This window comes from Mytilus trossulus, chromosome 4, assembly GCF_036588685.1.
Source record: "Mytilus trossulus isolate FHL-02 chromosome 4, PNRI_Mtr1.1.1.hap1, whole genome shotgun sequence".
Taxonomy (NCBI): Eukaryota; Metazoa; Mollusca; class Bivalvia; order Mytilida; family Mytilidae; genus Mytilus; species Mytilus trossulus.
The window spans coordinates 15082677-15097523 of NC_086376.1; the positions used below are offsets into that span (position 1 = coordinate 15082677).

Below are 14847 nucleotides of genomic sequence, written 5' to 3' on the forward strand. Positions count from 1 at the left end.
ATTGTAACAAAATAACGCTTATATTGTCACAATGTGCCGCTTTGATATTTTATAACAATTTACCGCTTTGATAAATTTAAACTAAATTGTAACTAGGTGCCTCTTATATTATAACAATGTTCCGCTCATATTGTCACAATGTGCCTCTTAATATCGTAACAACGTGCCGCGTATATTGTAGCAATCTGTTGAAGGTGGGCTTATTGATTGATATATATTATAATATAACATTTAACATAAATTCACCCGTTATTTTATTCTTTTCAATATTTAATGTTTTGTTCTGCCGGGGTCTTTTAGTGTAACGGTCAATGTAATGGTCCGTGATACACTTAAAAGTTCGTTTTAAAATTTAAGAATTTAGATATTTAACCGAACTTATGAAATATTAAACAAAACATGCAGTTTTAATGATTTCGCTCTTTCAAAGTTTGAAATTTTAGATTTTCCATTAGCAATATAAGAGAGGATACCTGTTTAAAATTGCGAAACGGAATAAAAACGTAATGAAACCAAACCAAACCAAACCAAAAGAAACGAAACCTTGTGGATAGTTGTCTCATTGGCAATCATGCATACCACATCTTCTTTTTTATTCTACCAATACGAAATACAACGAAAACAATATATTTTGAAAAACTAAATATAACATTAAACAAGAGGCTAACTTTGGTCTACAGGGAACATGAGAAATATGTTTCTTTAGATTGAAAATTTAATTAGTAAGACCTATCTTAACACACTTTGATTCTCTAGACGAATGAACCACATGCAGAGATAACCTGTCGACGTTGAGATTACTGCTCTAAGTGTCGTTATTAGTAGTACATTGACCTTTTATTGAACTTTTCTTATTTTTCCATGTTATTCTTTAGTTTTCCTACTCAAATGCAAAGTTTTCGTCACTGTATTATATTGCAATCATAACTTCTTATTGACCATATAACAAAGATAGCATAAACTGAAATTAAAATCCATACTCGCGGTTCTAAAGACCGTTCAAATACAAAGCACCTAGGGAATTCTTATATGTCATAATACTGCAAATACCAAAGAAGATGTGGTATGATTATATAAGTTTATTGTAAAAAAAAATCCAGTACAGAACATTAGCATTGAATCGAAAATGGTTGAATTTGATCAAAGTTGTAATATGTTTTATGACTTAAAGAATTATTTAGCCTTGTACTTTACCAATTAACAGTTGAAACCATTACTGTTTCATTAAACGGTGCGGGTTTTTTTCTAACAAAATATATAACATAAATTAGGCAACATTTTCAGCACCAACAAGGACCAAGAGAGGAGAAAGAAAAAAAAACGCATATAAATACACAAACTTTCGAAAACACAAACAAGTACTAGTATTTCATTATCGAAACTACCTTACAACTAAATCGTTTAAAATAATTAACACGGTGTTGCTCATGTCATTAAAACTGATGGCACACGGTGATCAAAATGACCACAGTTACATAAGGATATAATCTAAGGACGCTTAATGCACAGCCTCAACTATTACATGGATATTATTTAAGGGCGCTTAATGCACAACGGCAACTATTACATGGATATTCAGGCTAGAAAAAGGTCATTTGATATGTTTATGTAGTACGAATGTTTTTATCTATCACAAGACTATCACGCTGAGTTGGATATTAATGACAAACCTCTTAACATTATCTTGGCTCCGAGCTACTTATATTTGATATAACTCTCAAAGGTAGCGTGTGTAGCGGACTAGCAGTGTAAACAGATACTAATATTTAAAAAAAATGATTTGATTCAAATTTAATCCAATTCCAACCTCCCACATTATAGGCGAGCACAACGTTCATTGTGACGCCACTTATTCGGTATTTCACCTCCCGGTCTATTACTCTTAAATTAGGAGTCAAGATTAATAATAACAGGCAATACATGATCGTCATGCATTCGACAAAAGACTAAAGATAATCATGCAAAATATCGTTCAAAATGTACGTTCAGTGATTCTATTTGCCGAAATGAGATAGTAAGTCAAGAAGCCGAAAAGACGAATTTAAAGTCATATGAAACGATCGAGTGATCGATGAAAAATAATGTTATTCCAATTCTTGATCCAAAGCATACAAACATCATAAACTTAGTCTTCTGTGCACGATTTTATTATTTTTCGCATAAATTTCGTATAATCGTCAATTTTATTTTCTATCGGTTGTGTGAAATATGGCAGTAATTAAAGTTCGTGTTTAAGTGTCACCTGTTTGTCAACAATAAACAAAAAGCATGGATATTAAGCACGTGTTTAACATGTGCAATCAGATAATAGTTTATTTTAAGAGCATCTATGCGTATTGCGATCACCGGATTTTTACGAGATGAGTCACACATACGGAAAATATGTAGGGGAATTGCTTCCTGGTAGCAAGCAATTATAATAAAGTGAAGTTTTTCTAAATATGAACAAATTAAAGAATTTTCTTCAGAAAAAAGTATATGTGCATAAGTTTTATAATGAAAACTATCCATTGAGTTATAAAAAAACATATGTATCATTTTTTTTAATTTGAGGTTTCTTATGACTTTAAATTTGAGTGAAAACACATGTATTGAACTATTTTGGTTGATTCAGTATCGCAAAACGTACGGTTGCAAATATTAGCATACTCCTCTATCTTACTAAAGTATCCCACTTACAGCCAGTTTGTAAGTTTTTACTGTTCTCCTAAATGATGGGAGCTTTGTAAAACAATACTAATACAAGTTGACATCTCTGCAAAAGTGTAAAACAAACACAATTTTAAGATTTGAGTAAACTATCTAATCTAGAATTCCTGTTGTCCATTACGACAAACAACTTCGAAATTCACTGTTATCTTTTAATCAACTAATTGTGAGAACCAAACCGTTCTGAATAAATCAATTTCGTTTCGTTCCGTCATCTTTTGTAATGTTTTGTTTCGTTTCGTTTTAGCAAACGTTTAAGATTTTTATTGTTTTTGTTTTGTTTCATTTCATTTCATTCTGTTTTATTCCGTTTCGCACTTTACATGTACCCAAAATGATGAAATATTTTTGATACTTAAAAAAAAAGAATTTAAAAATATATTTTCAAAAAGTGAAATGATTAAAACTGCACATTAGGTTTAGTATTTATAAAGTTCAGTTAATCATCCAAACATATTTTAAAATTTTAGAATTTTAATTGTTTAATGAAATTTTCAAAATTTCCAAAAAATCAAAATTTGGAAAGTTGATATTTTGAATATACTTTAACAAAAAAAAGTCGAAACATCTAAAATTTGAAAAACTTTTAAAATTTTAAAATTTTGTAATTTTTAAGTCTTACACGGACCATTTTAGTTTCATAGCTAACTAAATGTACCTTGTTCGTTTTTCGCCGCATTGACTGAATGCTATAACGTAACTTATAGTTGTTTACATCCTTGCCCTTTGGTTTATGGTCGATAGTTATCTTACTTGCAATCATACCACATCTGCTTATTTGTATACCAATTTAACATATACTTGTTTTTCAAAAACATTGCCAACGAACAACCTCTCATACGTGTATGAAAAGATTTGATTATTCCATACTTTTATAATTTTAATGATGTCTTTATACCAAGTTTGTTTTTCAAATTGAATTAATTTTGTTTCGTTGTAAATTAATTAGAAATACAAACTTGGCAAATAAACCATTTAATATTGTCATGATGCATCGTTCCATAGAACAAAGATGTTGATTATAAGAAAACAAAATGAAAGAATTAGTATAAACATAAACATTTAAAAAGATGGGTAAATAGTTCAAACTAATCACGATCTCGTGTGGTGCATGGCCATAGGGATACACAGATTCTGACCTAACCTGTCAGGAGTAGGTATATAACGACCACTTGTTACATACGGGTGCTATTCCAGATTGGATCAAAACAAGGTAAGCTTTCATAAAAGTAAATTATATATACATATTTTTTTTAAATTATTTATGCCAATAGATTAGACGAATTTAAAGAGATACAAATTAAAAACACTTTTTCCAAAGTTTGTCCAGAAGAATTGTACAGTGGTACCCTGACCAACAAAATATACAAAACGGAAAACCTAAACTTTTTTTTTTTTATTTAAGAATAAGGACTTTTTCGATTATTTTCCCCCGCATATCATGGATATTTTCGCAGTATAGAATTATGTGTTTAATGTTAGTACTAATAGATTCAAAAAGGCCGACAGTCCTTCGTTTTAAGACTTTAAACATGGATTAAAAGTAGGCATACAGAAAGGTCATACATGTACAATTCATGATATACCTAGTTTCTCTGAAGGTAAAACATTTAGAAAGCTGAGAAAATTGCAAAATTTTGGTGAATAGATAGTGATTTTGTATTCTAATACCTTACTATTGTATATCAATATGTTTTTGCCTATATCTTCATGTTTGTGTAGTATCGTCAATTCCACTTATAAATTACATTTCTCAATAAAATAATACGTGATTCCCGCAAAAAAAATCACAGCAATGCACATGAAAACACAGACTCACAAAAAAGTTGACGTAAGTCGTAATTTCATGTAGTAGTATAAACAAAGTAAAATTAGAATTGATTGCTTCTCTTTGTAAACCAACTTATTTTTGCGAATACCTTTTTCGCGCGTTTACTCCTTCCTAGTCAACTTCGTGGTGATTTAACAGTTCCCGATTTCATATTTACTAAGGGAAGATTCGGCTTTTACATTTACTTAGTATGCGACAATTTTATATTTGCGAAAATAAATCGCTCTCGAAAACTACGTTTAGTTGGTTTACAGCAATTATAAAAATTGACTGGTTGTCATTGTATATTGAAGTGTTTGTATTATCATATAACTTTTTTTGTCAGGATGAAGCTTATACTAGTACTGGTTGTAATTATTTTTACAACTCTTGAATGTCAAGGTAGACGACAGGAAGGAAGGCGTCCTGGTGGACCAAGACCGGAAGGCGATCGTCCTGATGGTGGCCGTCCTGGTAGACCCGGACCAGATGATGACGAATCTACTGATGAGTCCACTGTGAAGACATACGATGGAGACTGTTATCTCAATGTGGAAGAAGATATGAATGCAGAAGAGTTTGAAGTTGTTCTCAGATTCAATCGACCAGTCGAGAGTCTTAGTGTAAGTGCAGATTTGTATGCCCTACCTACGATAGTAGAGGGGCATTATGTTTTCTGGTCTGTGGGTTTGGTCGTTCGTCCGTCCGTTTGTCCGTTCGTCCCGCTTTAGGTTTAAGTTTTTGGTCAAGGTAGTTTTTGATGAAGTTGAAGCCCAATCAACCGGAAATTTAGTACACATGTTACTTATGATATGATCTTTCGAATTTTAATGCCAAATTAGATATCTTACCCCAATTTCACGGTCCACTGAACATAGAAAATTATAGTGCGAATGGGACATCTGTGTACTGGGGACACATTCTTGTTAAGTATGTTAAAGGGTGATTCTGATAAATTGATATACGAATACGATGACGAATAATCTATGTAAAAAATCAACGGCTCTTACAGAATCTTCAACATAAACCACAACCCTTATTTTATATAAGTAAAGAAAATTCAATGTTATTGCTAATGAATACATGAATTTAACACAGCAGTTGTTATGCCCCACCTAGGGTGATTATGTTTTCCGATCTGTGCGTCCGTCCGTCCGTCTGTCCCGATTCAAGTTGAAGTGTTTGGTCAAGGTAGTTGTAATGAAATTGAAAGTCAACTTGGAAACTTAGAAGTGTTATGGACACATTCTTGGTTTCTTATTGTTTTTAATGATTTGAAAATTACAAATTCAAGCCACACTATTGCAAATTATTTCACATTCACACAAAAGAAGCCAAACATATCTGCATTTTTCTGTATCAGAAAGAGACAACGATTCCAGGGGGATATTCAAGCTCATGCGTCGAAAATAAACTCACAATGCCATAGCAAAAACAAAAACGAAAAATGACCAAAAGTTAACAGCACACAAATCAAAACAGAAAATTAAAACTGGGCAACGCGAACCCAACCAAAAGCCGGGCGGGATGATCTCAGGGGCTCCGGAAGGATAAGCATATCCTGATCCACTGTCACACGTGTATCTATATTTTTGAAATTCAAACTTTTTTTATTTGCAGTATCTATAATAACTTGAACTTAAGGCACACATTTACAAATTCTGTTTTAATTATCATTCAGTAAGCAATAAAGGCACCCAAAAGGAATAATGTAAAACTTTAAACGGGAAAACCAACGGTCCAATCTATATGAAAACCTGCATAGAACTATACTTCCATACATTCCAACTTTGTTCAACACGAGTGCAAACTAACTTGAAATTGACAATGTTGCATTCTATCTTTTCTGTTGTCTGGGCAGACATTTTGTTCTATCCAATAATAACTTCATATAGGTAATTTCTGTTTCTAACATCTTGGTTTTTTTTTAAACAACACAGTAAGTAATCTTTATCCTATCCATTATATATATTTATTAGCACTTATTACTAGCTTGCATATCCCATTTGTTAAGTTTGAAATAACAAACGACACGCATTCGTGTCATTGAACAAATAATATCAATATGTAGTGGAGTACGACACAGTTTCCCGTGAACTGCCACATGAAATTATTTACTCTGAACTCTAAGCATATATATATATATTGAGAGAGATATTTGATGTAACAATTCTTTTATTAATATACTCAAATTAACTGAAAGTCGTATGCATTTATATAATTTGCTTTTCAGCTTGGAGGTTTTACCATTAAAGATTCTAGCCGTAATAGGAGGTTTATCTTGACTAATTCTGATCCTATATCTGCTGGTTCAGTAGAGCTTCAGTACACAGCTGAGTACAGTGGCAGACGACGACTCCGTGGTAGATGTGGGTGTAACAGAAGACCAACAGTCACAGAGGGTCCACCAACAACAACCGCAACACCAGTCGGTCCACCAGCACCTGCATAAACAACATGCCACTAACCGGACTACAAATCTAAACATTAAAAGATATCTAATTGTTCAGTACTTTCTTCTTTTTTACCAGAAAGACCGTTAGTCATTTTAGGCATTTTCAATTTTGCAGAGCTGCGTCAAAACATTTCAAATGCGAGTTTACATCAAAAGTTCTTGTTATTTGATCGCAATTTTTATATATTAAAGGATTAAATGACGCTGGCATGGTTATTTCGTGTCAAAGTTCGACCATAAAACCATCCTTATCTTTATTTTACAAAACTTTCAGGAACTTTTATCCTCAATGCTCTTCGACTTCTTACTTTTTTGGCCTTTTTAATTTGTATACCATTATTTTAATCGATATTTATTGATTAGTCTTTACTGTCTAATTTAAAGACATTATTGAGGGCCCTCATGGGGTTTTTGATTATGTGATTACTTGGCCGTTTTTTTTTAATGATTATTTGATTATTAAGCCAAATATTTCATGATTATTTGATTACCTAGGACTGTATTTTTAGTTTATGATTATTTGATTACTAAAGATAAGCAAATATTTAATGATTATGTGATTATATTGGCAAAAAAATGGTGATTATGTGATTACTAGGACCCCCCCCCCATGAGGGGCCTCATTATTGATTATCAATTATTTTTAGACTATTTTTTTTTGGTGGGTTTTACTTCTTTATTTTTTGTATTCAACTGGTTGAGATATCATGTGTCATAATTGTTTGGAAAAGAAACGCACAAGAAATCAAGTCCTGACAAAACTAACTAGCTTTATAAAAATGTATGACACCAATTGCACAGAATAGGTGTGTCTATAATCATGTTCACTTGAGATCTTAAGACTGAGAGCCAAATATATTAAACACATATATAGATACAAAAAAAAACATAAACATGACAGCCTTTTCACATTTAGCATGAGGAAATTTAACCATATTTTTCGTGCAATAACATAATTCATAAACTAAAAACTTACTATATATAATCCAGACACGTGTGTATGTGCCATAACCAATGTCAGAACCTCCAGTTTAAGTAGTAATACTATTAGTTGTTCCTTAACGTATTGTTTATATATAAAGATAGTTTCCGAAACATCACTGCAGTGATCCCAGGCTTGTTTAGAATATTCATTTAGCCGATTAGCATATGAAAGCATCACATTTTTGGTAAAATCTGAAGATGGGATTTTAAATTTAAGGTGATATGGCATGATTGCCAATGAGACAGTTCTTCACGTAAGACCAAATGACATAGAAGTTTACAACTAAAGTCCACCGTACAGTAATCAACAATGAGCAAAACCCATACCGCAAAGTTAGTATTTTACTTCGTTGTGGTATAGTTTTGTGTAAATACAATGTCGATTTCTAGTGATATCTAGTTACAAAGGTTTTGGTGGATTGGCGAGTTCATCACATATTCCTAGTATACTGTATTTGGTCAAACCGTATTATTGTTATTCTAGAACGTTGCGGTGAATGTTTGACCCCCCCCCCAAAAAAAAACCAACAAAAAAAACAATAAAATATATAAAAAATATGCTTCTTTGTATACACTGATGTGTTTTTTGTTATCAGTCACATTGTTTGTCCTTTGACGAACCTGATGGTGGGAAGTACTTTCGGAAATATTTTTCTTCCCATGCCTTTTTATTATGAATGTTGACTACAAATTGCACTGTTGGTGATAGAGTCGTTGGAGGAGCGACAAACAAAAACAGTTCTCCTCATTCAGTTTTTTTTTGAATATAGTATAACTGTATAGTACATCATAATAAAATCAAACCACAATTTATATAAAAAGTCCTGTCATTACGATAATAAGTTTGATCCGGGAAGATTTCCACTACATGAAGGCGACAACTTGTGGTTTCCGATGAATTTAAACCTTGCCATTATTTTAAAAGGAACAACATTCTACGCAACACACACGTTCACTGAATTACAGTATGCAGTTACTTTTGGTCGTCTTAGTAGTTTTAACTGTTTTGTGTGTATGTGATGGACAGAAAGGGTGGTGGGGTGGACCTACAAGGAGACCAATTTGTCATGCACATCCAGTTCATAGATCTACAACATCAATGTATTGGAATTGCTGTTATCTTTGGATAACGGAACCAGTTGATGAAAACGAGATTACATTAACTATAAATTTCAAACAACCGATTGTAGAACTTGGCGTAAGTTTATAAATCTAAAAGTAATATTACACTGTGTCTAAACCACACCGGCAAAAATTGTTCGGACTCGATGGTATCTAACATCCGGCACAATGACGGAACATCAATAGACAAGAAAGATAGGTTTCTCCTTATTTCTTTTTTTTTTTATAATATCGAAGAATATATATACATATACAACTATTTTCTATTGTGGGATGCAATATTTTCTACAACCGTTCTATATTAACGGAGAAATAAGTAAAAATGCACGTCAAAATGACGAATTAAGTGAACCTTGACTCGAAATTGTTTTATTTCTCGTTAAATTGTTCACATTGTCAGGAGAGAAAGGTACGGGAAGATAGATACTGACACGAAGATTGCAAAACTTGTCATTATGAACATCTCAATACTTGCGTTTCTGAGTATGGAACGAAAGAAATGGGTCGTGTGAAAATGAAACTGGCCGGTTTTGTCAATGTTTACCATCCGGTTTTGTCATAGATTTCACAATGCATAACCCGGTTTGGTCAAATAAAAAAAAATCATAATCGTATTTCATTATAATTGATAGTTTAACTTCAGCGTTTAAAAGGATAATTGTGGGTCGTTTGAAAACAAGTTCTTTCACAGGACAACGGCTCATTATCTATATGATCAGTCTCAGATTCAAATAAATAATAAGCAAACACTTGAATTCATATACTCTTATTGGACAACCGGTTATTGGACACAAATAATTTTAGTGTTACTTTGCATTCAAATTTTTTCGACAGCAGAATAGATAGAAATGAAGGTTTTTTATAACGCAAATTGAGGTTAAAGCTTGAAATTATTATAAATATTCTCATGGATATTTTTAAACAAGCGAAACCAAGTGATTCGAATTCATAGCGTTTTGAACTATTTGTATAAAGTTGCATATGTCAAAAGTTAGAAGGTCTGACTGCAATATATACAAGTATGGAACACAGATCAAACGATTTTTTTTCTATTTGCCATATGCCCATTGCCTTCGACCTCATTTTTATATTATTTTCCCTTTTTGCAACATGACGATTAATGTGACCGTGAACTTATTTCCTTGATTAATTGGTAAATGATTAAGGGTTTGTGTTGTTGGTTTTAATAATTAGAATGTGTTCATGTCCGTCTAGGAGGATTCATTAGACCTCGACTTAAATGGTTCCATAAACAATCGGTTAAGTTTCTGCGACCATTTTTTCCCCCTATCTTATAGACCTTCAAAAAATGAATTGAATTGCGATAATTTAAGCATTTGTGACATGTCAGTGCGTATACTTAAGTATAAATGATATGTCTTATTTTTGTTTTGTTGCAAAAAAACGCCAGTAAAGTTGTCTGCTATGTCCGATCAAGTTATCTCGTTCGTGAAATTTGTAATTTTCAGTTGTTACACAATTATTTTTTTTAATTCAAGAACGGTGCAATTTTGTTTGGAATTCTTGGTTGTTTTTAGCTCACTTAACCAAACAGGAAAAGTATATTTTTTTCATCGCTTGGCACCGGTCGGCTGTCAATCATTGTCTTTCAATACAATTTTTTACATAAATTTTCACATCTAAAATTTATAGACTGCATTTAATAAACCTTATCTAAAATCATGTGTCTTTTTTAATTATAATTAATGTGTCTAGTTTTTAAAAGTTTACTGTGACCCCGCTTTTCAACCAAGATGGCCGTCATGGCTAAAAATGAAAATAGGGGGACATGCAAGTGCATGTTGTCAATTTTTTAAAAACAGCCGTAGACATAACAAATTCGAAAGGGCCAGATGATTATCTTCAAAATGTTGAGCTCTACCATTTGTCCATTTACTTCAAAATTCTCACATTACTTCTCAAAGAAGTTTTTGCATTGCCCTTAAATGACGAATTCCAAGTTCTTTTTATCAATTTCTATCTTTTATTTTCAAACATATAAAAGTAATATGGCAAAAATGATATAGAAAGACAAGATATACAAATAAGTCGACTTGGCCGATATCCTTATAAGACTTATTGACCTTTAATTAAGTGGGTTTTTTCATTTCTTTGCGTTTTTACACGCCCGTTACAATTTTGACAGGACGTATTGTTGTATACATCCGTCCGTCCGTCCGTCCGTCTGTCCTTACTTCCATCCGTCCGTTCCTCCATCTATCAGTAGTTCTGTCCGGCCGTCCGTCCGTCTATCCGCCTTCTGTCCGGTGTATTTTAACTTAACATAACCCATTTCTTGCGTTCCATACTAAGAAATACAAGAATTGAGAGGCTCATAATTACTAGTTTTGCAATCTCTGTTTCAGTATCTATCTTCCCATACATTTCCTTCCGTACACTGTGAACAATTTAACGAGAAATTAAACAATTTCGGGGCAAGGTTCACTCAATTCGTCATTTTGACGTGCATTTTTACTTATTTCTCCGTTAATATAGAACGGTTGTAAAAAATATTGCATCCCACAATAGAAAATAGTTGTATATGTATATATATTCTTCGATATTATGAGATCACCCCTAGTTTTTGGTGGGGTTCGTGTTATTTATTCTTTAGTTTTCTATGTTGTGTCATGTGTACTATTGTTTTTCTGTTTGTCTTTTTCATTTTTAGCCATGGCGTTGTCAGTTTTTTTTAGATTTACGAGTTTGACTGTCCCTTTGGTGTCTTTCGTCCCTCTTTTATAAAAAAAAAATATAAGAAAATAAGGAGAAAACTATCTTTCTTCTGTCTATTGATGTTCCATCATTGTGCCGAATGTTAGATACCATCGAGTCCGAACAAATTTTGCCGGTGTGGTTTAGATACAGTGTATAATGGATAGTTAACAATGTGAACCACTGCGTCAATGTAAATATTTCCACACAAAAAAACTTGTTATAGAAGTTTGTGAATATTGTTCTTCTTCTGAGCGACAATTGATAAACATAGACAAGGGAAGTTTAAGCATAACTAAAAGGACCAAAATCCAAACAAGTAGGACCAATACAAGTCCCCTTAAATTTTCAAACAGGGACCAAGTTTTCGCTTCTTGACCAATAATAAAGTGTAAATTTCATTTGCATAAACAGAGTTTTTTTATTTGTTAAGGGACCAGCTGAAGGATGCCTCTGGGTGCGGGAATTTCTCGCTACATTTATGACCTGTTAACGTTAATTGGTGACATTCTGCTGTTGTCTTTTTCTTTGTTCGGGTTGTGGTCTCTTTGACACATTCCCCATTTCCATTCTCAATTTTATTTTTTTAGTTATGAATAAAAATATTGCTTTAAACAATTTTATATACGTGATCGGTCTTTTTTGCCTGATTTAATTTCTATAATTATATTCAAAGGGTAGGAGTTCTCGCCTTGACATATGTTTGTGAACTGACAATGCTTTAATCGTCATTATTCAAACAAATCATGTCAACGATTGCTATAAACTTCACCCAGGAACATATATATTAACTATTCGAAATGATTAAAGATATTTATTTAACTTTTTGTTTTTGGCAAATATTCATAAATTATCATGCTATTCATATTCACGAAGTAGCATTTTTTTTAGCTTTTGTTTTTGGCAAATATACATAAAGTATCATGCGATTCATGGTGTACTAGCTTTTTATTTAGCTTTTTGTTTTTGGCAAATATACATAAAGTATCATGCTATTCATGAAGTAGCTTTTTTTTTTAGTTTTTTGTCTTTAGTCAAGTATCTACGGTAGTATCTACTGAGTAGCTATTCATGGTGTAGCTTTGTATTCAGCTTTTTATGGCAAAATATGCTGTTTGCAATAGATCGTAAAACATATAACAAGTCAGCAAGGATACGATAATTATCACGCCATGTAACAATTATCTCTTTTAAAAAACTTTCGGCTCTAAGTAATGCATTTTATATTTTCAAATCTCATTTTACTATAGTGTATGATTAGTTCTTTCAGTTAAAGTGGCAGATTTTAACAACAGAATGCACTAATGATGTTTGATTTTTTATTTTAGGTTCTAGGTTTTAAAATGAATTGTACTGAATGTATTTTGTTCTTTTATTTAAGGTGCCCGGTTTTATCACAAAAAGGTCAATTTGCAGTGAGAAGTTCTTTTTATCCAATACGAGACCACTTCATGCTGGTTTTAATGAAATTCAGTATAAAGCAGAGTACTATGAGGATGAACACCATCCAATAGACGGAATCTGTAACCATAGATACAGCTGGAGACATCAACCGTCAACTATTTCACCGACATCGGAAGAACGAAGAGATAGATCAACAGCTACCGCAACTGTAACATCAACAGAAAATAACCGACGCCCAGGACCCACACTACCATCTACTACTTTGACAACACATATAACCTTACCATCCTCAACAACAACAAGGACAACCGTTCCCCCAACAACAACGACGACGGTACCACCAACAACAACAACGACGATACCACCAACGACTACAACTGTACCCCCAACAACGACAACCGTTTCCCCGACAATAAGGACAACCGTTCCCCCAACAACAACGACGACGATACCACCAACGACTACAACTGTACCCCCAACAACGACAACCGTTTCCCCGACAATAAGGACAACCGTTCCCCCAACAACAACGACGACGATACCACCAACGACTACAACTATAACCCCAACAACGACAACCGTTCCGCCAACAACAACAACCGTTCCACCAACAACAACGACGACGATACCACCAACGACCACAACTGTACCCCTAACAACGACAACAATTCCCCCAACAACGACGACTGTACAACCAACGACTACAACGACGACGGTACCACCACCAACAACAACGACGACGGTACCACCAACGACTACAACTTTATCCCCGACGACAACCATTAGAAAACCACCACCACCGAGTTAAACTTTTATACTTTTTTATCAATAGATTTAGGCTTAATTGCTTACATAATTTTCTCTTATTTTTGAGTGTGAATTCACATTACTATAAGACGTGTCACGGTACTTATTTATCCCAAATTCATGTATTTGGTTTTGATGTTATACTTGTTATTCTCATAGGATTTATCAATGCTTAGTCCGTTTCTGTGTGTGTTACATTTTTAATGTTGTGTCGTTGTTCTCCTCTTATATTAAATGCGTTTCCCTCAGTTTTAGTTTGTTACCCCGATTTTGTTTTTTGTCTATGGATTTTTGAGTTTTGAACAGCGGTATACTACTGTTGCCTTTATTTAACATTTACAACTTACATAAGAGTATTTTTTTTTAAAGTAAATATGCTGTATAAATTTTGTGTTTAATATTATATTTATTTTCATAGCAGTGGTGTTTTATTAAACTTGAATTGTTTCAGTTATTTAATATATACTTGTGGTGTTTTTATTACTTTTTAAACTTCCATAAAGTAAAATGTATCAGAATTAATTTGCCTAAAATCGAACGTTGTCGGTGAAATGACCGGTGAGAATCCTGTAGATTACTAGTAAATGACTGATTATAGGCGGGACTTATTTTAAAAAAAGACGTGTTGCACTTTGATGACTGATTGATTGATTGTGTTTCACACTACTTTCAGCACATTGATGATTGATTGTTGGTGTTTAACGCTTCATTCAGCACGTTGGTGATTGGTTGTTGGTGTTAAACGCTTCATTCAGCACGTAGATGATTGATTGTTTGTGTTTAACTCTGTATTCAGCACGTAGATGATGGATTGTTGGTGTTTAACGCTACTTTCAGCACG

At 33.0% G+C, this 14847-nt stretch overlaps 2 protein-coding genes across 3 annotated transcripts; both read left to right on the forward strand.

The window, feature by feature from the left end:
- Positions 1-3813: 3813 nt before the first annotated feature.
- Positions 3814-7028, forward strand: LOC134713751 (uncharacterized). Of its 2 annotated transcripts, none has more exons than XM_063575038.1 (3): positions 3814-3922; positions 4866-5142; positions 6753-7028. In XM_063575038.1, exons 2-3 carry the CDS (start codon positions 4867-4869, stop codon positions 6969-6971), a joined length of 495 nt encoding a protein of 164 aa, XP_063431108.1. In that variant the 5' UTR covers positions 3814-3922; position 4866; the 3' UTR covers positions 6972-7028. The 2 variants fall into 2 exon arrangements, with proteins under 2 accessions (XP_063431108.1, XP_063431109.1); XM_063575039.1 differs by having other exon boundaries at positions 3916-3938.
- A 1816-nt stretch (positions 7029-8844) lies between these two features.
- On the forward strand, positions 8845-14467 carry LOC134714745 (mucin-2-like). Its single transcript, XM_063576263.1, has 2 exons — positions 8845-9156; positions 13177-14467. Exons 1-2 carry the CDS (start codon positions 8926-8928, stop codon positions 14005-14007), a joined length of 1062 nt encoding a protein of 353 aa, XP_063432333.1. The 5' UTR covers positions 8845-8925; the 3' UTR covers positions 14008-14467.
- Positions 14468-14847: the final 380 nt, after the last annotated feature.

Coding starts and splice junctions, on each gene's coding strand:
- LOC134714745 (XM_063576263.1), top strand. CDS start 8,926: ATGCAGTTACTTTTGGTCGTCTTAGTAGTTTTAACTGTTTTGTGTGTA. Junction 9,157..13,176: donor AACCGATTGTAGAACTTGGC/GTAAGTTTATAA, acceptor CTTTTATTTAAG/GTGCCCGGTTTTATCACAAA.
- LOC134713751 (XM_063575038.1), top strand. CDS start 4,867: ATGAAGCTTATACTAGTACTGGTTGTAATTATTTTTACAACTCTTGAA. Junction 5,143..6,752: donor GACCAGTCGAGAGTCTTAGT/GTAAGTGCAGAT, acceptor TTTGCTTTTCAG/CTTGGAGGTTTTACCATTAA.